This window comes from Tachysurus vachellii, chromosome 5 (genome assembly GCF_030014155.1).
Source record: "Tachysurus vachellii isolate PV-2020 chromosome 5, HZAU_Pvac_v1, whole genome shotgun sequence".
NCBI classification, from domain to species: domain Eukaryota; kingdom Metazoa; phylum Chordata; class Actinopteri; order Siluriformes; family Bagridae; genus Tachysurus; species Tachysurus vachellii.
In genome coordinates, this window is record NC_083464.1 from 21,130,499 (window position 1) to 21,158,156 (window position 27,658).

The 27,658-nt window shown below is 35.8% G+C and overlaps 1 protein-coding gene across 4 annotated transcripts in view; it reads left to right on the plus strand.

Annotated features, from left to right (window-relative positions):
• The window catches only part of deptor (DEP domain containing MTOR-interacting protein), a 30,643-nt gene extending 2,985 nt beyond the window's left edge, over positions 1–27,658 (plus strand). The window contains exons 3-11 of one of the 4 annotated variants that reach the window (XM_060870413.1): positions 4,134–4,312; positions 4,752–4,875; positions 9,293–9,471; positions 15,978–16,160; positions 18,980–19,081; positions 22,887–22,957; positions 23,368–23,472; positions 26,087–26,203; positions 26,295–27,658. In XM_060870413.1, coding sequence (XP_060726396.1) covers positions 4,134–4,312; positions 4,752–4,875; positions 9,293–9,471; positions 15,978–16,160; positions 18,980–19,081; positions 22,887–22,957; positions 23,368–23,472; positions 26,087–26,203; positions 26,295–26,303 — 1,069 coding nt within the window. In that variant the 3' untranslated portion in view covers positions 26,304–27,658. Of the gene's footprint in view, positions 1–4,133; positions 4,313–4,751; positions 4,876–9,292; positions 9,472–15,977; positions 16,161–18,943; positions 19,082–22,886; positions 22,958–23,367; positions 23,473–26,086; positions 26,216–26,294 lie in introns of those variants that run through there. The other 3 variants (XM_060870412.1, XM_060870414.1, XM_060870415.1) reach the window with 3 other exon arrangements.

A 27,658-nucleotide genomic window follows, 5' to 3' on the forward strand; every position in this document is an offset into this window, starting at 1 on the left:
GTGCAGAGGGTAATGTTGCCACCTCACAGCTCCAAGGTCCAAGGGTCATGTGTTTCAAACAGTAAACATTTATTAAGTATTGCAATCTTTCTACAAAAGCCTGCTTTCAAAATTCAGGACTTGTCCAATTAATATTTTGTGACACCTGCCCCATGGAGAATAACAGCACCGAACCGAACAAAATCTGAGATATTAGTAGGCGGATCCTTGGCTCATTCAGCCATGAACATTTTAAGTTAATTTATACTGATAAATGTATATACATGACCCTATACTGGTGCTTAGCACAATTCATGATCGATGTTAGATGTTTTTTCTTATGTGCTTATTTCCTTTTCATTTCTAATGGTGTGTATGACTTAAAACATTATATATTACTCTAATCTTTACACCACACAATGCCATCCATAGCTGCAGTGACAAATGGTGACACGTAAGCACTGCATTTATGTGAGTCTTTCAGCAATGGTTTCTTTCATACTGTTCTCACACACAGCTTGCTGTTATGAAAGTGCTGTTTAAAGGTTGAATTTGAAACTCAACAGCCACACAGATCAGATGTGTAAGTCTGAAACTGTGTTCTTTGGGTGTTTTCACTCTCCTTCATCAGCCTTTCGACTGATGTGGGAGGGACAATACACTCACGGGTCAAATTCCTGGCAAATTTCCAACTGTTTTAGACACCTGAATCTTTTTCTACAGCCATAAACATGGTTAATGATACTTTAAAAGGTCGTATGTGTCTTTTTTGTTGTATGCTAATGATATATATTTAACTGCTTACGTATTTTTATGTTAAATTTGCATTGAATGTTCTTTGCTCCCCCCAACCTTATTTCTAGTAAGATTTATTTTGTTTGCTTACACAAAGATAAAACGTTTCTAAAGCTCTTTGAGTAGAAAAGTTCTATGTATTGTTCCATGTGAGCGCTCATGGATGTGGAAACAGGTCAGAAAGAACAGATATTCTTCTTTCAGTTCTCTGTAAATTAAGCAAAAATACGAAAATGTCTTATTTTTATATTACAAAACCTTTTAGTAACAACAATAATTGCTATTTCAGCTTTTGTGAATTAAGATCAGTTACGAAAACTATATAAAAATTAAACAGGTAAATAATAAAGTTTATGTTAAAAATTTTAAACAGATATATGTACAAACATACTTACAGACTTGGTGTGGTTAAATGAACATTATATTGATATACAAAGTCTAAATAAGGCCATAATAAATGTTTAGAGTTTATATTATTATTATTATTATTATTATTATTATTATTATTGTTATTATTGAAGTTTCCTAGTTTAATATTAGTTTACAATATTAGACATGCAGTGTGAGAAACATTCTCTCTCAGGTCAGTTCACAGTCTGAATGAATTTATCATTAGCTTATCTATGAGTGTCAAATATTTACATGGGAACATATTAAGAAAACTGGGCAGATATTTTTCTTTAGGAAAAACTCTAATCTCTGTAGACTTTCTTTTTTTCTAAGTGCAGTGGATGATATCTTACTGGGGCAAAGGTAAAGTAACTTCCAGACAATATGTGCAACTCACTATTACTAAAGGGCTTTCAAACTGAGTCAGTGATGAGGAGTGATGATATGATATGATATGATCTCTTTACAGTTTACTTTTGAAAAAGGAAGTGACCTTGAACATTTCTCAGTTTTTATGCACTTATGCATGTATTTATTTTAGATAAACTGGCTGATTATTTTAGTCACATTAGCAGCTGTAGCATTAGCATTAGCATCTCCTGTGCTGTCAAGAGACAACATGCAATGTTCAGATAATCCTAGTAAGAATCTCTACTTTTATCTTAGTTTCTTATTTTGCTGTGGCTCTGTTTATGGTAAAAGTTAAGATGTGTGTTTATCCTTGTAATACCTTCAACAAGATTCAGACAAATTCAGCAAGGGAAACAGATCATATGGTATAGAGGACAAACATGATATAAGCCAGTTTTCAAGAAACTTATAATTGATTAAATTGAGTTTTAATTACACACCACTTACAATGTAGGTGCGTAGTATTGAGGCTCCTCAAAATCCAATATATATTTATAGACATGAGTATGCATTCTATTTGTAAGTTAAATGTGAAGACCCTTTCTAAACACTGTGTGTAATCTGAAGTATGAATATATGAATAACTATAATGAAACCAACTTTACTGTTGTTATATTAAGTCATCATTTTAAAATGCTTTCCCTTTGTTTGAGACAGAACAGTTTTCATCATAAGTTTACATAAACTTTGCAGAATCTAGAAAATGATAATAATCTTTAAAACATGAAAATTCATAAAAGTTGTATTTTTTTTTTTTTTTTAGGTTTTTTTAGTTTATTCTGCCCTGAATAAACTATTTCACATAATGGATATTTACATATAGTCCACAAGACAGAATTTACACAAATGAATCAGTTCAGTAGTACACAGGCTTGATTTGTAGCACTGGTGTTGTTACCTGGGTCATCAACAACTTTTATATGATTTATGATAGTTCTTAGTAAGCCACTTGTTTGTCCTGGCCAGTTAAACTGCTGCTCAAGGTACAGATTTTTCCAGCATTTTCAGCATCTGCAGTTTTGTGGCTTTTTCAGCATTTTCTGCATATTTGGCAGCGGATATACTGTATGATGTTGAGATCCATCTTTTCAGGCAACTGAGGGAATTGTAAACAACTATTACAAAAGGTGCAAACATCCACTATTGCTTAAAAAGGCTCACTACAGTATTTTAGGGGCCAGGGACTGTAACATTTTGAATAGGATGATTGTTGTAAATTGTTACTATTTTGTATTCTTGTGTAATTAATTAGGTTTTCCTGGAAATATGGACGTATATTATATAGCTTTTGAAGTGCATTACTAAATGGAAAAACAATAAAACCTTTAAACAAAATAATAATTATTACTTTTTGGATTTGTATGTTACACAGAGTTACTATTTCCAAAATTACTTTCTGATTTAGTAAATCACACAAGCTAAATAAGCCCTTGTGTATTCTTAGCACCCTGCGTTTGACATGTTTTATGTAGAAATCTGTATACACTGTATAGTCATTAAGGCAACCACACACTGTACAGTCATTAAGGCAACCACACAAAGCTGTTACGTTACTTTACTTGTTTCAAAAACGCAGCTCAATAGTGGACGTGAGTCAGCAGTGTTTTTACACGTGCAGACTTTTAGTAAATCAGAACTTTAGTGTTTTTGCTGATCTAACGTATTAAGAAAAGATGAGTAAATATGCTGATTTGTGGAATCAGGTATATCAGAGGTTAAACAATGAATTATGCAAAGATGTTGTACAAAGCCTGGGATGGAATATATATTTTTTTCCTGTGTAAACACCACCTGCTATACTGACTCTACTTCCACTTAATTTTTATACAGTACAAATATACATTATGCAAATATATACACTGCATATTTAGGTGGGATTTACACAGGGTATGTTTGCTGCTAACCGAATCTGTGTGTGATGTTTCCATTGCACTGAAATATTTTGGTGCCATTATGTGCATTAACCACCTTACCTCTTTTATTCCCCTGCCACTCATGGTGCACATGTGTTGTGAAAGGTAATTATGTTATCATTGGCATAAACACCTGCGCAGGTTACCTTACTTCCTGAATAAGTGTGGACCCCAGTATGAGTTGTGTTCACTTTCAAGGGAATCGTGGCACAATCCCAGTGCAACTGAACACACACACATTTTTATTGTTTAAAGCGGCCAATAGAAAGACAGTAAATGATTACTCAAGTCTTGAGTATAGACACAATGTTTGAAAGTTTGTATTTGAGCAAGTGATCATTTTAAAATAATAATTTGCTCAAACCGATTAATATATTATTACCAGCCGACATATCTATTCTTGAATGCGTAAGCAGAATATCATTTCTCACACTACCTGCAGCAGGTAGTCTCAGGTTCGGTACTGCAGTGCTTTTTCCGGTCCATATTATAAAAGCTTTCACATTATCAATTTTTCATGTGAACCATGAGCTCTTTCAGATGAAACCGCCAGTGTGAAAGCCTCTTAACCAACTTAACTCATTTTGTTAACATTAAAGTCTAACCATCATGCCATTTAGTAAATCAGTTTGTGGCATTTTCCAGACTGCGGCTTCATGAGGGCAAAGTCATCAAAGACCGGAGACATCATCTCCGTACCTACCCCAACTGCTTTGTGGCTAAGGAGCTTATTGATTGGTTGATTGAACACAAGGAGGCCACAGACAGAGATATGGCCATCAAAATCATGCAGAAGTTGTTGGACCAGAGCATCATCCATCATGGTGAGTTCTTCTTAAGCTCCTCAAAGCTAGATTGGATTCCTTTTAATAAAGAAACACACTTACACGTACACACACATACGCTCTAAAATATTAAAGGTTCCAAAAATGTTTTGGAATAATGTTATAAAAGAAGCAATTTTTTTCCATGAAGAATCTGTATTTACATGAGTTGTCAACCATTTTGAAATATATTGCAACAAATCCAACAATCATTTCATGCCTCGAAATGATTCTTTCATATAATAGTCATTTATGGTTGGATTTTTTGCATCACCAATCAAAATGGTTATAAAGCCAACAATCAAATGACAAAAAATATTCTACAGATCTCCAGCAGTCATGAAACTAGGCTAAAGAACATGTGCCTTCTCAGTGGTGGATGCTAATTCACCCTTCATCGTCCAGATGTTGACCCAGTGTTTATTTTTGTCTGTTACAGTTTGTGATGAGCACAAGGAGTTCAAAGACATGAAGCTGTTTTACCGCTTCAGGAAAGATGATGGAACGTTTCCTCTGGACAGCGAGGCTAAAGTTTTCATGAGAGGCCAAAGGATATATGAGAAGTAAACCACATTTTTTTTCTTCTTAAAATCTAACCTAATAATTGCAACAACCATGGTCAGGTCAGGTTTTTTCAATTTCCTCTGCCTTGCACTTTGTTTTTGTTTCCCATTTGCAAGGTGTATCAGTACATATTGTTGTTTTCGGCCATTTGGGTTCTTTCTGGTAAATTAACAGTCTCCATAGAAACACAGGCTTCCAGCAGGTTGAAAGATGGGACCTGTGCCAACTTGATTCATTAATCAGTGGCTGCTTTAGTTGCAAGTTGTTGCCTGTAAATGTCTTTTCTCCATGAAACCACAGACTCTTGTCTACTGCAACATCCTGCAGTATATTTTGATAGCTAGGTTTTGTTCTTTTCAGTTTTGACTTTAGAGCAATTTCTACTTGAAGCATGCTAGGTTAGCTACAAAAATATACACGGTCAAAGTGCAATGTAACAAATAAATTTTGTATTAAGATATATATAATATTTAGCAAAATATCATTTCTATTATTTGTGAATGGCTTTTGTTAGTAAAATCAGGATTAGCCTTGGGGTACCAAAGCTAATGTCAGAAATGCTGGGACCTGCACAATCTAGTCAAGAATTTCTCGAGGCAGTGAAAGAAGACATTTATTTTAAAGGGCAATAATGAATGATAATGATAATGATAATGATGCTCAGTTTTTATAAAGAACTGAACTGGAATTGGAAAGGATAGAGCAGGCTGCTCGTAAACATTCAGGAATGTGATACAGTTCTATCTCAGACATTTAAACCTTGACCTGTGAGACATTTGCACAGCTTTAAGAATATGGTTGGTAGGCATTTAAGGTTTGGACTCACAAATTTCCAACCATTGCAACACATGGATGGGTGGGATTACAGTACAGAAGAGATAGACTCCGTTTCAGGATTGCTGAAGCAGAGGCAGAGCCAGAAGGAGCAGCACGTTGCCTCACTCTCCTGCCGTCATCCAGCCATTCTTCTGTGATCATCTCCGCTCATGTGTAACAGAATCCAAATGAAGTTCAGCAGGAGACATGTGCTGCTCAAAATATTTCAGGCTTCTTTTGCATAATCACCTCAGTGATGCTGGTGCTTGTGCTCGGCATGGAAAATCTACACTGTACGATTTTTTTGGCCTGATTTTTCTTGTGCAGAAAAAAATTATATTCCCTTGTCTTAGAATGTATATGTGACATAGATTTTATTGCCATTATTACTAAAATCGGCCGATGATAAAAATTCTGGAAGTCTCGGAAATGTTAAAATCTCATCGTGTGACTGCTGCAATGACTATTGTCTAAAACATGACAGTACATGATTACACAAGTCTCATGGAACGTTTAGACACAACATTTGAACGTTTATATATGAGTAAATGAATTTAAAATGAGAATTTGCATAAACTTAATTATATAATATTACCATGTCTTTTTTTTTCTACATATCTTTTTTTGATTGTGTAAGCAGGACAGCATTTTTTTTTTTATCACAGGCAAACATTTATAGTATAATTTATTTTATACAATATGAGGTGGAGAACACACTATCACAGTCTATTATAGAATTTAGACAATATTCTATTGGGATCATCTCAAATAGTGTGACAAGTAGTAATCATAAAATGCCACAGAACCTGCACAATACCTGCTCCTGTACTGCATCTCAAGATCAAGACTTCCTTTGCCTACTTTTATTATAAACACGTGACATTTAGATCAAGTTGGGGATGACTTTGGCCTTGGAATTACATCCAGCTGTAATTGTTTTGTGACCTGTTCCATAGTAAACAAGATTAGTCATCCTAAACTGTTGCTTGTCATACTTCCTGTCCTGCTTTTTTAACAAAACATTTGATATCTGACCTGGTGTTGCTATGACCAACCACAGAAGTTCATACATATTGTGACCTTTTCCCATTTGGATTCATGATTTCCTGTTGTATCTCTTGTGTACTGTATTTATGTCTGTAGAACTAATTAACAGCATAATTTAGTGACAGACCAAAACCTAACCTTTGCATTATCCACCACATAATTCCCATTTCTTTCTCCCTTTTTCCTTTGCAATATATCTTACAATAGAGATGCACTAACACTTTGTTTATGGAAATAGATTCAATTATGAAAGAGTTTATTCATGATTCAGAATGAATAAACAAACCCTAATAAAACTGCTGTTCCCTCCAACATGGGGCAGCATGATTCCTACTTCTGTGGAGCTCTATTAGTGCTTGTTGCAGTTCCCAGTTCCCACATTAATACAGTAACTCTATGGAGCTACAGTAAATGAGACAGTGAACATGCTTCCCCATGATTGATCAACATCTAGAAAGTTGAGCAATATTTTTAATTAAAGTATTTATCAAAATACTTAAAGGCTCCTTCATTCAAAAGTGATAATTAGTATTTCAACATAATTTAAAATGAAGGGAGTTGAAATGCTGATATATGTCGTGATTAAAAGCTACGGTTATCGATAGTCGTCCCAACACACACACACAAACTTTAAAGCTGTTTTTATTATATCTTTGAATTAATTGTTAATAGAACAACAGTATCACAGGAACTCCTAATGCTACTTAATGTGTGAATATGTATTATACAGTAATGCTCTAAACTCTCATAGCTGAGTACCTCTGGTGCCCTGCCAAATGGCCTGTAAAATGCTGGTGTGTAAAGTAGTGCAGGTTGCATATCTCCATTGCTCACGGTCAGTCATAAAATCTTGACTGTTCAGCTGCTGGTTGGATATCACTCTACAACACTGTGATAAGAAAGTTCATATAACTAATATGGAGATTGATTGTTTTGTTCCACGTATTTCTTTTTTGTTTGTACTTTCGGGTTTATATTTTTGTTTAACTCTGACCACTATTAATTTTTAGCAAATATAATAGAAATAATAGGATATAGCTAGGACGGTGCAGACAGATTAAGGGGTTGAATATTAGTCATAATACAATTGTTTTTGAATAATGTTTTATAAGATACATGGATTTTGGTGCCTTCACTACAGCCACTTGGAAAGTGCTTGATGTTGTGTCAACTTAATATTTAACATTGGATATAAATATCCTACATCCATGTAGTAATATAATGACTTGCTTGGAATCTTAGTTCTGCAAAAAAAAAAAAAAAAAAAATACATCTGCAATTTAATAAATATCACATTAAATCTGATTATATTTCAAAGCAATCTTATACCTTCCCCATGTTTAGAAATAAAATGACGACAAATTTATATATGACAATAGCAAAGGTAATAAGTCACAGGCAAAATTTACATTTATAGCAGTTTGTTTAAATGCATTAATAGCTTTAATGGAATTGATGGTTTTCTGTATTTTTTTTTTTTTTTTTGTGCTTTTTTTTTAAATAATCAAGTCTCTACAGCTTGTAGACATAAACCTGCCTGGTGATGTGTGGTTGATGTCAGACTGCAACTGCTGCTTTGTTCACTGACTTGTAATCTGACAGTGTAATCTTTTTTTTTTTACATTAATTGGGAATATTCTCTTTCAGTCATTTCCTTAAAAATGAATGAATTGTTTTAACCCCTTAAATGAATTTTAAATGTCAGCAAGTCCAGCATTTTATTCTTACATCATGTACATTTAAATACGGTGATAGTGGATGAATTTTCCACTATCCACTACATTTACATTTACATTTACAGCATTTGGCAGACGCCCTTATCCAGAGCGACGTACATAAGTGCTTAAATCTCTAACATTGAATACATTAATGCTGGCTCACACTCATGAGTTTAAAACATTTGTTCAAAGTGACACTTTTCAAATGCTGTAAATGTAAATGTAAATGTAGTGGATAGTGGAAAATTCATAAAAGTTTCTGAATAATAAAGCATAATAAACCGTGGGTATGGGGGACTAGTAACCTCTTGACCGGCACATAAGTAACAGCAAAGGCTGTTTTGTTTTCCCAAAAGATTTCCCCAGAAATTGACCTCACTTCCTCATTTCAGAAGCTACAAACAGTCCCTTTTTTAGCCATAATTGCAAACAGAGTACTACAGTTGTGCCCTTTGAGACTAGCTAATCTCAGAAATTAGTGCACTGTTTTTATTGTTACTGCTGCACTAAGAAGTCAGGCAGTTAGTTGTACACAGAAACAGCACTACTTACAAGCTGCTATGAATTGGAGCTCTTCTTTTGGACGCTACTCCAAATCATAGGTTTTCTTACAGTCTGACAAATTACAGGCTTTTCTGCTGAATGGGCCGGTTAATGAAACTTAATAACTGCAATTACAACATTGACATTATTATTTACTCTTATTGCATCATATGTTTGTTCAAGTGTGGGAAAAGTCCACTCCTGCACTGAATAGAAAAAAGTGAAGAAATTAAAACAAAAAAAAGTGGAGCCTATCGTTGCTTTATAACCTAGCAACTCATTTTGTCTCCAGATTGATGAATGTAGAGAACAGCCTAATTAAGACACGTGAGGAGGACAGCATTCCCTATGAGCGGACACTGGTGGCTTCTGAGTTTATTGACTGGCTCTTGCAGGAGGGGGAAATGGCCACCAGAGAGGAGGCAGAGCAACTTGGGCGGAGATTGCTGGAGCATGGAATTATTCAACATGGTGAGTGCAACTCAACTGGTGATGGCAGTAATTGAATTAGTGTTGGCTCCTTTATATGGGTCATTTAGATCAGCCATACAACAAATGTTGATCTTCATAAAATCCTCATTCACAACTCATAAATTGGAGTTATAAGTCAATGCTTTATTAATTTGAAGGCAGTGGTGGCTTAGTGGTGGATGCTGTGAGTGATCATGTCTGTCCCTGTACACTGATCCCAGCTTTCTAACAAACTGATGTATACAAACTAAATTAATGTATAGTACAGCAATAATGGCTTCTTCTTTTTAAATTGGTCACCTTTCTAGTTGTTGCACAATCATGTGGAAATGTACTTACTACTCCATTTAACTTCAGCAAAGTTAGCATTTAACCTATATTACAAATAAGAACTGCAACAAGCAGTAATAGAGGTCTGTTGGTGTAAGACTTTCTCTGCCCCATACCTCAGGTAGCAGGAGTGTCCAGACAGCTAAATACTCTGTATCTAAGGTTCTCTGTGACTTTAAAATACTCTGCAACTGCCAAGTTCTTTTTTATATTATACAAGACAATCAGAATAAAACTTTATAACTTTCCAGAAACAGCAAAGTCTAATAAGTATGGACCATTTCTAAAGTATGATTATATAGCAAAAAGGAACGGGAAATGTGGATGTTAGAATGTAATATTTTTTGGGATGCAATTAGACTGGATATTTAGCTGAAACCTATGTATCTTGATGGCTATTGACCTAAGCTCTTCTGTGTTAATCTCACACATGGGTAACACCAGAGGTGGGAGTAAGTCACACATGTGCAAGTCACAAGTAAGTCTCAAGTCTTAACCTTCAAGTCTCAAGCAAGTCCGAGTCAATTTTTGTGAGAGTCAAGTCAAGTCAAGTCAAGTTACTGCTTTATGTCAAGCAATTCAAGTCAAGTCGTAGCTTGAGTCAAGCAAGTCACTGGCAAGTCATACAGATGTTTGATGATTTAACTACAGTAAATGTATATATTAAACAAATATATCATTATCATCACAAAAATCATTTTGTTTTATTTGCAACAAAAAATGATTATATGCATTTGTTTTTAAAAGGTGTCCACATACAGGTGAGTTGTAAATACAATAAAAATCTAAAAATGAATAAAAATCAAAACTACAAAGAATAAGATGTAAATGTAACTGAAATAAGGCCAACATAAAAGCATGAAAAGTTTCAATATGCCTCAAACATGTCAGAAGACCATGGAAAGTATATATAAAAAAGTACAATGGTTTCTATGCAACCAAATGGCATTTTTTGAACAGGCATTCCCTTTTAATGGGACATGAACACATCCTTAAATTAGATTCTTCCTTTTTAACAACAGAATAACAACAACAATCAATCACGTCAATCACAAAATGTAAATTATTGAATCACACAAACCTCGAATTGAATTAACTATTGGAGAGAGAGAGAGAGAGAGAGAGAGAGAGAGTATAATGTATTAATATTAAAGGGATAGTTCACCTAAAAATTAAAATTCTGTCATCATTTTCTCACCCTCATGATGTTACAAACCTGTATAAATTTCTTTGTTTTGATGAACACGGAGGAAGATATTTTGAGGAATGTTTGTAACCAAACCATTCATGAGCCCCATTCACTTCCGTAGTGGGAAAAAAGAATACAGGTTTGTAACATCATGAGGGTGAGAAAATGGGTGAACTATCCCTTTAAATTGAATGTGTGTGTACATAGTGTGTGTGTGTATATATATATACATATATATATATATATATATATATATATATATATATATATATATATATATATATATATATATATATGCATCCCCATAAACGATCCATACAATTTGGGTAAAGAAAATTACAGAATTTTAACAGATGTCAAAAAGATGGAAGGAGCAGTATTGGAATTGACAGAATCTGCTAGAGAATATATGAAAAAGGTTAGAGGCAGCTATAAATGGTGGTCTTGTTAGTCATTAGAGGTTATTTATATCTTAGTCAGAAAAGGAAATGCAACCTTTTGAGCGAATTGAACACTCACAATTTCAGCCTTTATACACCAGTTCACAGTTTCTCTTATTTGTGCCTTTTACATTTTAGTATTGATTATATTTTAGTATTGATAATCTAATACTTAACCGCATTCCATTTGCAGTTATTCTTAATGAATTACAAAAGAAATAGTCTGTGTATGTTTTGAATGTTTTGAAAATGACTATTGCCAGAACTCTGTAGTAGTAACAGACTCGGTGATGATCTCTAACAGATGGACATACCACTGGAGCGCTTCCTGGCAAAGCGCTCTGTTTCAGACAAGCTCGTGATTTATAAATTCATGAAAATATTCTGCAAAAAGCGAAGAGTGTTAAGATTCATTTTTCTTATTTTTGCAGAGTGTCAAGCTTCTGTGCTTCAGGCCACAAAATCTGCCTTATTTCAGCTTGACTTCATTAGCAATCAAGCGAACAATTAAAAAAACTAAAATAAGTCATTAACAAAATGCAGTTACATTAAAGGGACAGCAAGTGTTGTATTGTGTGTGTAACTGACTGTGTTTTTAATCTTAGTTTAGCTGATTACAACTTCATAACACTTCATTTGTCTTCACCTGTTCCTCAAACCATCCCTGCTCCAGTAAAGATAGCAGGGCAAGTGACACGGTGACACAGACTCAGTATATGACTATTGCAGCTACAATCTATCAATTTGTGCCTTGTACAAAATAGTAATTCTGATAATATGATCTACAGCTAGAAAGGTGTTATTTTATGACAGAGCTCAATCTAATATATTTTTTGGGCATCAAGACTTAGACATTCTGTTTCTGTTACATATCTTGTATATTGTCTTCTGGTTTATTTTCTTCTGTCAGCAAAGTTTATTAAATCTCAACAACACTAGTATAATTTTTCAGCTCATATAACAAGATAAATAATAATGAATACTGATCCTAAAATCATAAATCATCCACCGAGATGCATGTCTTCAATCCAGAACTCAATTTATCTATATTTGTAGAGATAACAAATTTGACTGGATTGAATTAATTCCAAATTCGGATTAAACAAATAAGAATCAAATAATTGTGAATAAAAACAATGCAATTTCTCTTGTAAAATATTTGGCTGTTAAATTGTAATAGCCACTGCAGAAATCAATAAAGTCTTAAAGGATATTATGGGGAAAATGTATAATTCCCTTAAGACTGGGATACAAGATATTGTTTTTCAGTTAACCGTACAGTATGATTTTATTTTAAATTCTAGAAGAGAGTAAACCATTTGACGGGAAAATATAAAAGTTATCATTAGAAGATATTGTACAGTAGGTGATACTGGTGCTATGAGAATATTGGGAAAGAAACAACAAGAAATAGAATCCTTATTGAAATATATACTGTACAAACCATGCACTTTATTAGGAACACCTATAAACCTTCAAATTCATGCAGTTACAGTATCAGCCAATCCTGGAATACTCGAACCAGTCCATTTGGCACCAATATCCACACCATGGTTAAAGTAGCAGAGATCACACTTTTTCTTTATTCCGATGTTTGATATAAACATTACCTGAAGCTTGTGACCTGTATCTGCATGCATTTTACACTGTGATATTTTTGCAGGTAGTTGGTTGATATGACTGATATGATGATATGATATGATGATACCCATACTGTATATGGGTAGGTGTGCAGTCTACACCCACAGAAATGTCAGTCATTCTCCAAGTATATGTCTAAGAGGACAATCTCTTTATCTACGAGAGTCATATGACTTCCAAAGCCAGTAAGGCCAAATTTAGACCTACAGTACAACACTAAAGAGGAACAATATGTAGTCCCGAGGGAGATGGGGTTTCGATGGTGGGCAGGAGGACATGCGTGTAATTGAAAGCCTCCATTTGCTTTGATAAACGGCAAGGGTTCGGCATCAGCTCAACTTTCAAGTCGACAGGAGACAAGAACAACAAACTAATAATGATTAAGATGAGATGGAGGAATTGAAGGGGATGAGATGGGTGTCAGCTAATATCAGAGAGTTAAAAGCACTTGCTCAAGTGTCTGTCCTTGCAGATTTGTGTGCTAATTTGCTTATTTACGCTTTTTAACAAAGACAAAATAAGACTCTAAATGTAAAATGTTTACAGGCTAGCAGGTTGGCTGAAATATAGCCATTTATTTGTCTGTAAAATACTCTGAGAAGATCTAGCAAATTGATTAGTTAATGATTGAGCAGAGACATTTTAATAAAGATTTTGGATGCATAGCATTTTAAACACACAGACGTTTACAACCAATCCTCAGGTAAGCAGCAATGAATGGGCCTAATTGACAGCAGTCCTGATTGCAGAGCTGTTTTGGATTAGTGCAAACAGAACATGTGTTATGATGTCAAACTTATTTTTCCATGACACTGATGTTGTCTAAGCCATACCTATGTTTTCACCGTACATATGTTTACAGTACATACGATTGTGTATAGTTCCATAAGTGTAGGAAATTACGTAAACATTAGTTGTCCGTTTTTTGGATCCTTGGATCCCTGAAAATATATTTCATTAATATTTTAATGCATTTTTTTTTACCTATGCCTCATTCATGTTTGGACATCTTGCTTTATGCTACTAAAAACATCACTTTAACATTCCTGCCATTTGCCGCTAGAACAGTCTCCACTCTTCTGGGAATGCTTTTCACTAGATTTTGCAATGTTGCTGTAAGTATCTGCTTTAGTCACAAGAGCATTATTAAGTTTGTGCACTAATATCAGATGTTGAGGCCTGGCTTTCAGTCAGCCTTCATCCCAGTTCATCCCAAAGGTGTTCAGTGGGGTTGAGGTCAGGGCTCTGTGCAGACATTTGAGTTCTTCCACTTCAAACTTGGCAAACCATGTCATCATGGAGCTCACTTTGTGCACAGTAGCATTGTCACAGATTTGAACCTCTTCCAGCACAGGCAATACTCAGGCAATTAGGAAAGGCATTCTAGGCAATTGTGTGCTTCCAACTTTGCAGCAACAGTTTGGGAAAGGTGCGTGGAAAGTTTGGGAAATATGGGTGCGTGTTCAGGTGTCCACATACTTTTGCTAATATATGCAGTGTAGTTTTTCTTTAATAGCTTTTTCCTGTTAATCGTACAAACAGATGATGTTCCTTAAATATTCATGTTCAGGAACTTAAGCCGCTTTTAAGGTCTGTCCATCAGTTGGTATATTTTTGTGCAATATGACAAAAGTGGTTAAAAATAGGATTTGCAATGACTGATTTTGGCATTGAGCCAAACATGTCAGCATACAGATAAATGACAGGAATGACTAGACTTGTTGGCAGCAGCGGCATCCCCGTTGATGCTGTGGGCATCCATACTGTATCTACTTTGTTTGATGCAAAAAAATGTCTCAACAATGATTGAGATGTTCCCTGTTCACTTGTAGTATTTTTTAAAAACCTTATTAAAAGAATTTTGTTATCAAATGACATTTAAACTCAGCTGCAGCTTCATTTTTAGATAATTAAATTGAATTATCTATCTCTGAATTACCTTTAAGATGTTGCACATTTAATGTTTAGTGCTTTTAAGTGTTTAAGTATATTTTATAAATGAATCCTACATTTTTAAAATATATAGATAAAGTCTTGCATGTCTTATTGGGCGTTTCTCCTAAAGCAAATATGGGTAGGTGCTATTTATTATTGGAAGATTTTGCTCTTTGTGAACTGATTCCACAAACTGTTCTTATGCTCAACAATATCTGAATGTAGACAGTGCAGGAATGCAACTGTAAATCCGTTGGCTGTAAATGCAGTCGTACCAGTTGCAGCCCTGTTCTGCTGCTGTGCAGTTGTTGAGCCATTAATGAGCATGACAATGAGTGGGCATAGTGCACATCTAGTCACATGAATACAGCTTAAGGCAGAGTGCATTTTCTGCTTTTGCAGCATGTGTTTATGTCTGTGTGTTTGCAGTTTTGTGTTTACTGGTATTGTTAACATGGCCTGGGGAGTCTGGTTAAAGAACCATGTGATTCTATCAACTGTGTTTTGTTGTATGAGGCAAGTGGGTAGAGGACAACTGGTCTGAGTGTAGCAGGCTTTGTCCAAATGAAGGACACACACTAAATTGCCAACATTTTCGTAATGCCTGCAAACCTTAGCTTATGCGTGGTTTGCAGTCATTACGCACACACAAACACACACACACACACACACACACACACACACACACACACACACACACACACACACAGCACATCCTCTATATGCTGTCCTGATCTTCTATTATCTAACACCATAATTCTATTTTTAAAATGCCTACATTCAGATCTCTACAAAAGATATAGGCAGAAGGAATGTATTCGCTGAGAGGAATATGAAGCATAACATCTTTGATTATGTGCATAATGTAACAAAGTCATTTTAAGATTTATGAGAAAGTTTTTGACAACAACTATTATCATTTGTCTTACCTTTCTTTTTTTAACCTTAAATTCATGCTCATCTCATCCCAGTCACCAACAAGCACTACTTTTCGGACGGTGACCTCCTGTTTCAGTTCCGGACGAATTTCAGACGGCGGCGACGACTAATGGAGCTGCTGAACGAGCGAACTCGTGTGATTCCAGAGAGCCATGACAGCCCGTTCTGCCTGCGCAAACAGAACATGGAGGGCAGCACCAACAGCTTCCTCTCTGGTCAGTGTCATAGACTGGGATTATTGGAGAGTAATGGGCATCTTTACCATTGTAAAGAACAGAGTTGAAGCCCAGATCTAGAGTTAGTTACATTATACCAGAATACATAACTCATGACAAAATACCATTGTATGTCTCAGTGTGGATGACTACAACTCAGTATCCTACAACCAGTATAGAACATAATTCACATTCACAGTAATCTGTCCTAGTAAAAAGAGGCACAAGGGCTTAACTTGGAACAGTGGCACAGTGGTAACCATTCAAAAAGCTGAACTTTAGGTTTCTATGTTTATAAAACTTTCCGGAGCCTTGGTTCTCTTTCCTTCAACCTTATCATCCTCATGCTGACAAGCACAGACATGTACAGACAAGCACACTCGATACACAAGAGCTCTATTTATCTTGAACGTCACAGCCATTACATTACAGATCGTTCATTTACAGGGGTGTCTCTTTACCACAATTGCTTCAGTGCAGTTAACACATTTAAAAGAAAAAGACAATTGTGACATAGTGAGACGTGTAAAATCAAAACAAATGAAATGAAAAGGTGACGCTTGCTTTTATACATAAACTATAATCATCAAGTGCCTACTGATTAAAGCAGGTTTGTTTATTGTGCATAAAAAATGTTGTGATAAGGGACCTGTTTTTTTTAGATTGTTCTGTATTACAAATGCTTGACAAATGTAAGTTTCCCTGTCCATGAGGACAAACCTTGCACAAAAACCCCCATTGGGGTGTGAAAGAGCCTGATAAACTTGTTTTACTGTACCATCATTGCTTGCTATCAGTTTTTATAGCCCTGGCACACACTGAATCCTTTTCATTTTTGTTCTGCACAAAGTAAAGTTAGCATTTAAAAAAAAAAAAGATGACTTAAAGACCGCTTTGATGAATGATTATTGATTTTGTTTTTCAATATGATTTTTTTCCAATGATTTTCAAATTACTAACAGCTAAAAAATTAGAAAGTTTCTATTTTGTCAACTCTTAGTTTAGCGCTTCATCTCTTATATGTGTGAAACTCACCACCTACTGTTTAACACTGTCTTACTTTACACTTTCAGCCAGGCAGTACAGATTTACAGTCTGCAATAACTCCTAGTAATAACTACTGAATCTACTGAGTCCTACAAAGGTCTAACTCCCCTCTTAATATAGAGAGAGCAGTAATGGATAATTGTAATAAAAGCCCCTCCTTGTAAGTGACTCTTTTAAAGAGGGTACTGCAGGGGCCAAAAAAGGGGTCTGCAACATGCTATAGCATTTTGTAACAGAGGAAATGAGATCAGTGTGTGGTGAGATGTTGCCTCTGCTTTTCCTCTTTTCTGGCTGCTGGATTTAGACCTTTGTCTTCATTTTGTGAAAACTTACTATAGTGACTAAAACTCTCCTGGTCACATGAGCATTGCATGATTAGTTAACAAAGACTTTCTTAAAACGAATTACACTGTACCAGCGTATATATGTGATATGTGGGTATTTGTGCATAATATGAGTAAAGGTCTGTACAGTATATACACTGTATATTATACACAATCAGCACCTTATTAGGAACATCTGTGCATGTGGACTGCAGTTATCTAATCAGGCAATCATGTGGCAGTATCGCAGTGCATAAAATCATGTAAATAAAATCCTTCAGGTAATGTTCACATCTACCAACAAAATGGGGGAAAATGTGATGTCTGTAATATCTAGTTTTAGTATTTCTATAACTGATGCTCTCCTGGATTTTTCACATATTATAGTCTCTAGTGTTTTCTGGTGCAATAAAAAAAATTAATTACTGAACAAAAGTTCTGCAGATTAAGAATGTAGATGCATTAAAAGAGACCAATGAAGAATTGCCCGACTAGTTTTGTGATGGCAGAAAGTCTACAGTAACTCAGAAAATGTCTCTGTACAATTGTGCTGAGCAGAAAAGCATCAACACATTGAACCTTGAGGTGGATGGGCTACAATAGCAGAAGACTAGTTTCCACTCCTGTCTGCCAAGAACAGAAAGCTGAGGCTGCAGTGGGCACAGACTCACCAAAATTGGACTGCTGAAGACTGAAAAAATGTATCCTGGTCTGAAAAATCATGATTTGTGCAGAGGCACACAGATGGTAGTATTAGAATTTGGCACCAAAAACATGAATCCATCGAGCAACCTGCCTTGTCTCCATAGTGTAGGCTGGTGGAGGTGGTTTAGTGGTGTTGGGAATGATTTCTTGGCACCCTTTATGATGCTAATACTAATCAATTATCACTTAAATGCCACAGACTATTTGGGTAATATTGCTGATCATGTACATCACTTCATGCCTACTATTTACCATTTTCAGTGGCTACTTCCAGCATGATGAAGCAGCATCACAGATAATCAGAAAACAAAAATCGTCTCAATTTGGTTTCATGATCATGACAATGAGCTCAGTGATCTTTAGTCTTTGCATCTTCTCAGTCACCAGATCTGAATCCAGTAGAATACAAATGTACATGAATTGCATGTTTCTAACATCTTGTGAAATCCATGCCATGAAGAATTGATGCTGTTTGAAGAGGCCCTTCTCAGGGTTAGCATAGTGTGTGTGTGTGTGTGTGTGTGTGTGTGTGCTGATATTTCCTGTTTGGAAACTAAAACACATATTTCCAGGATGTAGTATGTAATCAGTTTGCTTCTTCTTTTGGTACATGTAGGTGTATTTGTTGTCTTTGTGGCTGAAAGTGTATCTCTCTGTTTCTCTCTTAATCAGTCTCATTTGCTTTCCCACTCTTTCTTTTGTCTCAAGTGAGCCCCACTAAAGAGATTAAGGTGCTGTCTGCAGTGAGGCGCAGCAGTATGAGCAGTAGCTGTGGCAGCAGTGGGTATTACAGCAGCAGTCCCACTCTGAGTAGCAGTCCGCCTGTGCTTTGCAACCCCAAATCTGGTAAGAACAATCCTTAAAATCGTATTATTCTCTCAATGGCTATTGCTTCATACATAGGTATCACCCTAAACCTGTATGTATTTAAAGCTTGTTAAGGCTCTTCTGGTTGAGTTGGAAGGTTTTGGAAGCATCTCATGCATCACCAAGAAGTCTGGATTCACACAATCCTAGTGGTATCAAGCTAACAACCTAACCTTTGGCAAGGCAGAAACCACAGGAGCTGCTTCCCAAATAATGTACTACACACTATGCACTTATACCAGGCCCTATGTACTTTACCATCTAGTGTATGAATTTTAGAAGAGTACTATCATCTCAAAAGGAACACCAATGTTTTTTCTAAGGGAGAATATAAGTTGATGGCAAATTATGCCAAACGAGTGTAATGCGACATCACGACAACTGTAGCAGAATATTGCGAATTTGTAAAATGTTGAAAAATAAACCGTGTAAATCATGTTGGCTAATTTAAAAGACACTTGTAAGTGTCTTCTCCACCAGTGCTATCTTGAAGGTTTTTCTCATCCAGGGTCAGTGCCTGATAGCCCCCTGATATTTCCCGCTATGTAAGCAAAGCAGGTGAAATACACATGTCATCTGGGTACTTGAAGTGCATTTGTTTTTGTTGGAATTTTTCAGTGTTAACTCACTACTCACACATTTATACTACAAAGTACATAGGTATTTGATACGGGACACACCTATACGGGTATTTGATACGTGTTTACCAAAATATACCAAAGACACAGATTGGGAAATAAAAATAAACACACAGTTAGAGCTCAGAATTCTTTCACCTATTTAGAAATCTCTCTACCATTAACTTCAGTGTAGGCAGTCTGTTGCCTCTGGATTTTGTGCTTTGATTAGCATGGAACAAGCACAGTACAGTATGTACACTATGTGTCAGTGATAGAATCAGGGTGGTGACATATGAACTGATCGCTGAAGGATCAGAATAGTCATACTGCCATCAGAGCAGTGTTAGGTCCAGATAGCTTGACTATGCACAGCTAAAGTTATATCTATGATCTTTAAAACTCTTTTACTCTTAAGCTTTTTTCCCGTCAGAGTCAGAGTGGACATTAGGTGGAAGGCAGAAATGCACCATGGGAGTATTCAGTGCAGGGTTGCATGTGCACCCATTTTAACACATTCATTAATTCATTCACACTTAAGGGTAGTTAATCAACCTATCCACATGTTTTTGGGAGGAAACAGGAGAACCTGGAGGAAACCTGCACAGACAGGGTTAAAGATATGAAACTCCACACGGACTTGAACTTAAGATTGAACCAGGGTTGTGTAAGACAGTAATTCTACCGACTTTCTTTTATTACTGAAATTTTCAACGCTAACCGACCATACAACCAATACCAATGAACCATGTCTAGGAATAGCAATCTTGTAACCGAAATGCATTCAGCCATGACTGATTCTCTTAGCTTAGTTTCTACAGAGCTGCCTGGGTGGGTAAGGAGGGTGTTAGTATGTTTGCTTTCAGGCCATAAAAGTCATATTAGCACATCCCCTTCTGTTCTACTGCATTGTAATTGGGTAATGAAAATGTTGACAGAAATCCCAAGTGGAGTCGGCCTCTTTTCCCCATAAACGACTTCCTTTCCTGTCTGAGACTTTGCCAAAATTTGGAGCCTGGGCTTCTTCTTAAACAGTGTTGGTGATTTTGTTCTGAATTGTTGCACAGTTTACTGTGGCATTTGCGTAGGTTAGAAAATATGTGGTTCAGCTGGAAGCATGAAATTCCTTTTTTTTTTAATCAATTTAAACCAATGATGAGGAGTTCTTCTGTATAGTATGGCTATCAGCTCTCTTGATAAGTGTACACTGCCTTTTGTTTATCTGTCCTATGCTCTTTCTTTATCTCTATTTTAATATGTGCATTACAGCTCCTTCAACTCTAAAGAGGCAATGTGTTGTATCAGAATCTGTGTGTGTGTGTGTGTGTGTGTGTGTGTGTGTGTGTGTGTACCTGGCAAGCACATTCAGTCCCTGAAAGGCAAAGACAGCCAGCAGGCAAAGACTCAGGACTGAACTCTTTCCACACACACACACACACGCACACACAGGCACACAACCACACACACACGCATACACCAAATTTGACCATCAGCCTGCATGACATTCCAAGCAGGCTTAAAGTTTAAAGGTTATCATAAGTGTGACCATGGGTTTAACTCAAATAAATCGCCTTTTCACTATATACTGTTTCCTGCACTCATATCATGTCACTGGGAAGGAAGAGTAATTTTACTGTCCTTTACTTATGTGCATTTTGAGGAAAGCATTTTGGTGTTTGGTTGGAAAAAGCAGTGGTTGCTTGCTGATGGCTCAGACACTTCACTGCACTTCTTGTAAACCTTTGACATGAAATACTGGTGTGGTTTTGTGTGTGTGTGTGTGTGTGTGTGTGTGTGTGTGTGTGTGTGTGTGTGTGTGTGTGTGTGTGTGTGTGTGAGAGAGAGAGAGAGAGAGAGAGAGAGAGAGAGAGAGAGAGAGAGCATGTGTGTAAATGTGTGTGCCTGGGTTTGGCAGTCATGTACCCTTTTTCTGATTGGTCATTGGACTTTCTGTTCCTCCAATCCCAGAGTGCCTCAGCTTTCCACCCATAATTAATAAGAACTAAGGAAACACTTCAAATCTAAAATGTGCTTCAACTCCTTCAGAGCAGGGAGAGCAGAATTATGAACTTATAACTCATAAGCAATTTTAGAGCTGATATGCACTCGTACACTTAAGAAACCCAGGCTTAAATTCACATTTATGATGAGAGTAAGACAATAAACTTATCCTTCCTCTACTGATTTAATCATAGACACTTGTTTCCTACACACCACTGTCCTGTTTGGGTCCTTAGAGTTCTGTACACTGGGTATTGATTAATGTAAGACCAGATTTCAGGATTTCAGGACAACATGGTATCAATTACACATTTTCAAAGAGGGCTTCCTCAAATGAAATGCAATACAAGCCACACTCTTAGAAAAGAAGAAAAGGATAAATGTACAAATACTTCTTTGTGTGTCCCTCTGTATAAAACCCTGCATGCAACATTGCAAGATGCTAAATGACTTGCTAAGAGTAATGTTGTAATACTTTCATTTTTCTGGGTCTAAAACCATCACAATAAAGTTTCAGATAAATAACAAAGCTTGAACTGGATCAGTTGTGGTTAGCAGTAGAAAGTTTAATTTCTTTACTTTCAGAATTTTCCCTACACCATACTCCATTTATCTATAGGTTATATTTGTAAAGTTCTGGCTTTTTAGGATCAGGAAGCTTAAAGCTGTACTTTCCAAGACATCTAAAATATAAATAAGGAGTGACAGCAAGAATGAGACCTGTTTTCACTTAGTGTTATAAATCAGTGTATTTATCAAGCAGTATGTATTGTGCCATTTATTATTAGAATTATTAGTATGTTAGCTAACACTGAGAGATTCTCCCATGTTCCTTGTTAAAACTATCACTAATTTACCATCATATAACTAGTGTGTCATTTGAGGCTGACATGTTTTGTGAATCTATCTTGTACACTACCATTAATAATTTAGACATTTAAGAGTTTTTACTTGTGTGAAGATTAAGACGATTGAGTTACACTTTTACTTGAGTAGAGAATGCTCGCAGTGACTGTCATTTGATGTGCATAACTAATATCGCAATGAACAGACCCACCGCACCCTATAACAACCTGCTTATCTCTCTCTCTCTCTGTCTCTCTATCTCTATCTCTCTCGCTCTTTCTCTGTTTGTGTGTGCGTGTGTGTGTGTGTTTTTCACTCAGTGCTGAAAAGACAAGTAAGCCCAGAGGAGCTGCAGTCTCCAGGAGGCCTCTTCATAAAGAAGACATTCACAGTAAGTCACATAGGTTTCATAAAATGTTTCCTCAAAAAAGTTTCCTCAAAATACCACAGAAAGTCTAAATTTAAAGATCCTTTATTTTTAATTCAGCTCCCACATGCATGTGATTCACTCCAAAAGAAAATATCTATCTATCTATCTATCTATCTATCTATCTATCTATCTATCTATCTATCTATCTATCTATCTATCTATCTATCTATCTATCTATCTATCTATCTATCTATCTATCTATCTATCTATCTATCTATCTATCTATCACAATATGCATTAACTATGCACTGTTATGTTTCATTCAGCTTCCTGTACACGTTACTAATGCATTAAGCCTTAGCCTGAATGTTACTGAACATTTAGTGCTGTACAAAGCATAGTTATTTAACTTATTGTGTATGTGTGTTCAGATCATAGGTGATGCGGTGGGATGGGGTTTTGTGGTCAGAGGAAATAAACCCTGCCACATCCAGGCTGTTGACCCCAGTGGCCCTGCTGCAGCAGCAGGGATGAAGGTAATGCAACCATGACATCAGGAGAGATCACAGATTCTTATCAATGCGCTGACTTAACAGATACAAGATACATCAGTTGCAAGCAAAATTATATACAAACTCACTAGCCACGTGAAAAGCCCAGCAGCCTAGAACTACAAGGTGACAGATGTAAAGTTGAAAATTAAGTGTGCATAATTCTTTTAGTAACTAAACCCACCCTGTTGTATTATTTTAACCCTGAAAACCCACGCATGCCCTGTGGCTTTCTCAGCATGCTCAATTTTCCTTAAATAACCACTGTTTGTGTGTGTGTGTGGGCACGCGTCGACTAATGGAAATTTATGCTTCTGCAACTGAATAACTTCCCCTTTAGCCTTCAATTTTGAATGTTTTTTACATAAGAGCATTTTTACAGACTGCAACAAAATACTCAACAAAAGCTTTGTTTACACAGGATATTTGGGGATTTATTTTTTTTACACATTTATAAAAAAAAATAGATCATTGTTATTTTGTCATTTTTGAGAAAATTGCTTCTGATTGTGATACCAAAGTACTGTTTAAAGATAAGATTTACTTCCTATAAGTTTACACAGGGCAAAGAACCTGAACTAAATGGTCATCACGTCACTGACACGATATAGGAGTAATGAAATAATTCACATTAATAATAAAAAAAGGCATGTTATTGTGGTTTCAAATCATAAAACTATTATTTACCTATTAGCTTTGTATTACTCTGTGGTGATAGACCGAAGGAAACATAGATTATTAGGTTTGCTTATTGTCACATAAGAGTTAAGGACAATGTACATTGTGTACAGAGTGTAAACAGCAGGACAACTAACTCTGACAGTATAACTAAAAGAAGAATACACAGACATTAGGGCTTTACCAGCTGCTCCACCTCTCACTATTCGTGTATATACTGTAAAGTTAGACACAATTTTCTTCATAAATGACAATAATTACAGTGAAATGTGCAGAAAAAAAAGTTTCCAAAATGGACCCACACAGGAGTTTAAGTGGTTTTGGGCCAATTGTTAAAATAAAGATAGATAGATAGATAGATAGATAGACAGACAGACAGACAGACAGACAGACAGACAGACAGACAGACAGACAGACAGACAGACAGACAGACAGACAGACAGACAGACAGACGGGTGGGTGGATGGACGGACGGATGGACAGACATATACTCCTCTATGAATATTTATGAATAAATAAATAAATATATAAAAAAAGTAAAAGAAAAAAACAAAGAGGAGCCTGACATCTTTACATGTAGAAAATGAGAAACATAAGAAAAGAACTTTTCCTGGCTGTGTTTTGTTCAGCTTGCTGCAAAACCAGTTTAGCGTGGACCACCCACCTCTGTTTTTCCTCCCAAGAATGTGCCAACTACTGTATGTCTGTTGAATCGTACTCAGTATACAATTAATTCAACACTATTCTTTGACTTTATCTACATATACATTTTATTATAATCTCAAATCAAATAGGAAAGAAAGGGTTAACAGGACTGACACTGAAGGCCATCTGCCTTGTTCTTCAGATGAGGTTCTTAACGTTAACCCTCTGTGTGACGATCGTGGCATTACAGCTGGCGCTGTGCCAAGTCAAGCAGCTCAGTATTTTAATGTAATTACTGTGAGGGTCTAACATTCCTGCTCACACACAAATTAGAACCAGTTGATCACACCCACCGTTCCTGTGTTCTCAGCACACTCTTCTTTATGTTATACTGCTTATCAGAATTCTTCCTTGTGTAGTTTTTAAAATAAACTTTGTGCGTTGTCTGACATTATATCTTGCTAATTAATTATGTTTTTAATTAAGTTGCATTTAAATCGCAAAAGTTCACATAAGTTCAGGCTTTGTTTTAAGACGGTTTCTAATCTGGTGTTCTCTTCCTCTTTCCGTTGCTGAGTTAGCATATGCAGAGAAACAACAAATATGTACTACATAAGGCTAAAAGTCTGTAGAGAGCTGATCATCACACCAATGTGTGTTGTGGTTGCCTTTGTTGCCATACAAAGTTGTAAATCAGTCACGCTCCCACAATTATATTCCAAAATCTAGTAAAAATCCTTCCTAAAAGAGTGGAGGTTATTACAACTGCAAAGGGATGCACATACTGTATGAGTGCATGTATCCACAAATATTTGGCCATATAGTGTAAATGTGTCTGTGTTTAGGATTTAAGACCATTTCATTACATGATAATAGATAGATAGGTAGATAGATAGATAGATAGATAGATAGATAGATAGATAGATAGATAGATAGATAGATAGATAGATAGATAGATAGATAGATAGAATACTTGATCTTTAATCACATCGTTACTTTATGTTTCAACATTTAATATATTCAATCTAGCTTAATGTTACAAGTAAACATTGTTGTTCTCATAGCATTTTGATAGTTCCTGTTTAATAATGTTTGAGACAATTATATTTCTGAAATATTTCAAGTCTGTGATGGTCTTTATCAAGTTTTAACATCATGACATGTCTTTTAAAGTCCAACCGTTACTCAAATGCTTTAACAATTATTTACAATATCACATTAACCTTCGGTCCCAGTTTCTACTGGGTAACTCATTGGCTTGTTCTCTGTTTTACAGGTGTGTCAGTTTGTGGTGTCAGTCAACGGGCTGAATGTGTTGAATCTGGACTACAGGACCGTCAGTAACCTCATCCTCACAGGACCCAGGACTGTGGTCATGGAGGTCATGGAAGAGGTGCGGAATTAAGGACGAGATTTTCAGCTTTTTCTCCTTACGTTCTTTCTTTCTCTGTCAATCAGTCACTTGTTTTTTTCTCTATGCATAGTGTCAGTGAAAACCTGTTGGTGGAATCTTCAGCAGAATGTTCTAGAGAAAGACAGAGATCCAGTCATCGGATTTCACATCACTGGTTTTATCGCTATTACACCTAAATTTGAGTTCGGTGACACTGCTTCCTATTTGTGCATCATATCATCTCCAAGGGACTCATTATGAGGCCATGATGACAAAGGGAAAAAGGGAAGTGTGTCAAGTCATGCCATTGTAACAAACGGTGTACATATTGGAGACATTGTTCTGCATAGACTTAAGATATGCTTCTTGAATACAGGAATCCATTCCTAAACATTTTCTGTGACCAATAGCTTTGTTTGGGCTTGAGTGAGGTTTATGTGTAGCTGAGCAAGGCTAACAATAACCCACTGTAGTGTTGCAGTGCAGTCGAATATGGCTAACAATGTGTCATTTCCACACATTTTCAGGGCTAGTGTCAATATTTTGAGACACCCGAAAGTTTTTTATTAGGATCTAAAAGGGAAAAGCTTTACCTCGGCAGTGTCTGAAATATGTTTTTTTTTTCATCCGTAAAATTTAATGAACAAAAATGTTGACATTCAAAAGAAGAGCACTTATATCTGTCTGTATTTTTGTAGGTAATTATACTGTAGGACGCGTGTAAAAACATCATCATGTAACCAGTATTTACACTGCAAACATTGTTTTTTACACTGCATTGAAAAATATCTTGAAAATAATAAATTGACCTCTTATTACAAGATTACAATTAACCAAATATAAGATTTCAAGCTTTAAATTTTCTTATTTTATTAGCAGATAATTTTGCTTCTTTCTAGAAATAAATGCTACAAATGAGCAAAAAGTATCTGCTGATAGAACAAGACTTTTACTTTTTTCAGAGATATTTTCAAGATATTTCCACTTTCTAGGATGACAATTTTAACAGTGTATTAAAAGTGAAAGTGTCTGATAGGCAACTGGAAGGCTTTTTAAAGCTTTTTTTCATAATGTGAAACATAAAGTAGCAATAGTGGAAAATCTTTTAATATTAACTTTCCTGTATTTATTTCATTTATTAAGTCACACATGTTAAACCTAGCTGTAATACTCCAAGTAATTTAATTATAACTGTTAAATATAATGGTATTGACTAAAAATAAGTCCAAAGAAATGAGCAGAAATATAAATTACTCCATGCACCTAAATATTGACATTTTACAGAAGTGTAGATGTGAAAACTGAAGGTTGCTACTAACTATTAACATGTTGGTTTATTTGTTCAACACACCTTATATATATGTATGTGTGTGTATAACACACATAACTTTATGTATATGTATAACTATAACTGTATAAATGTATAACTTTAACAGCAGCCAAATCATGTTTTTT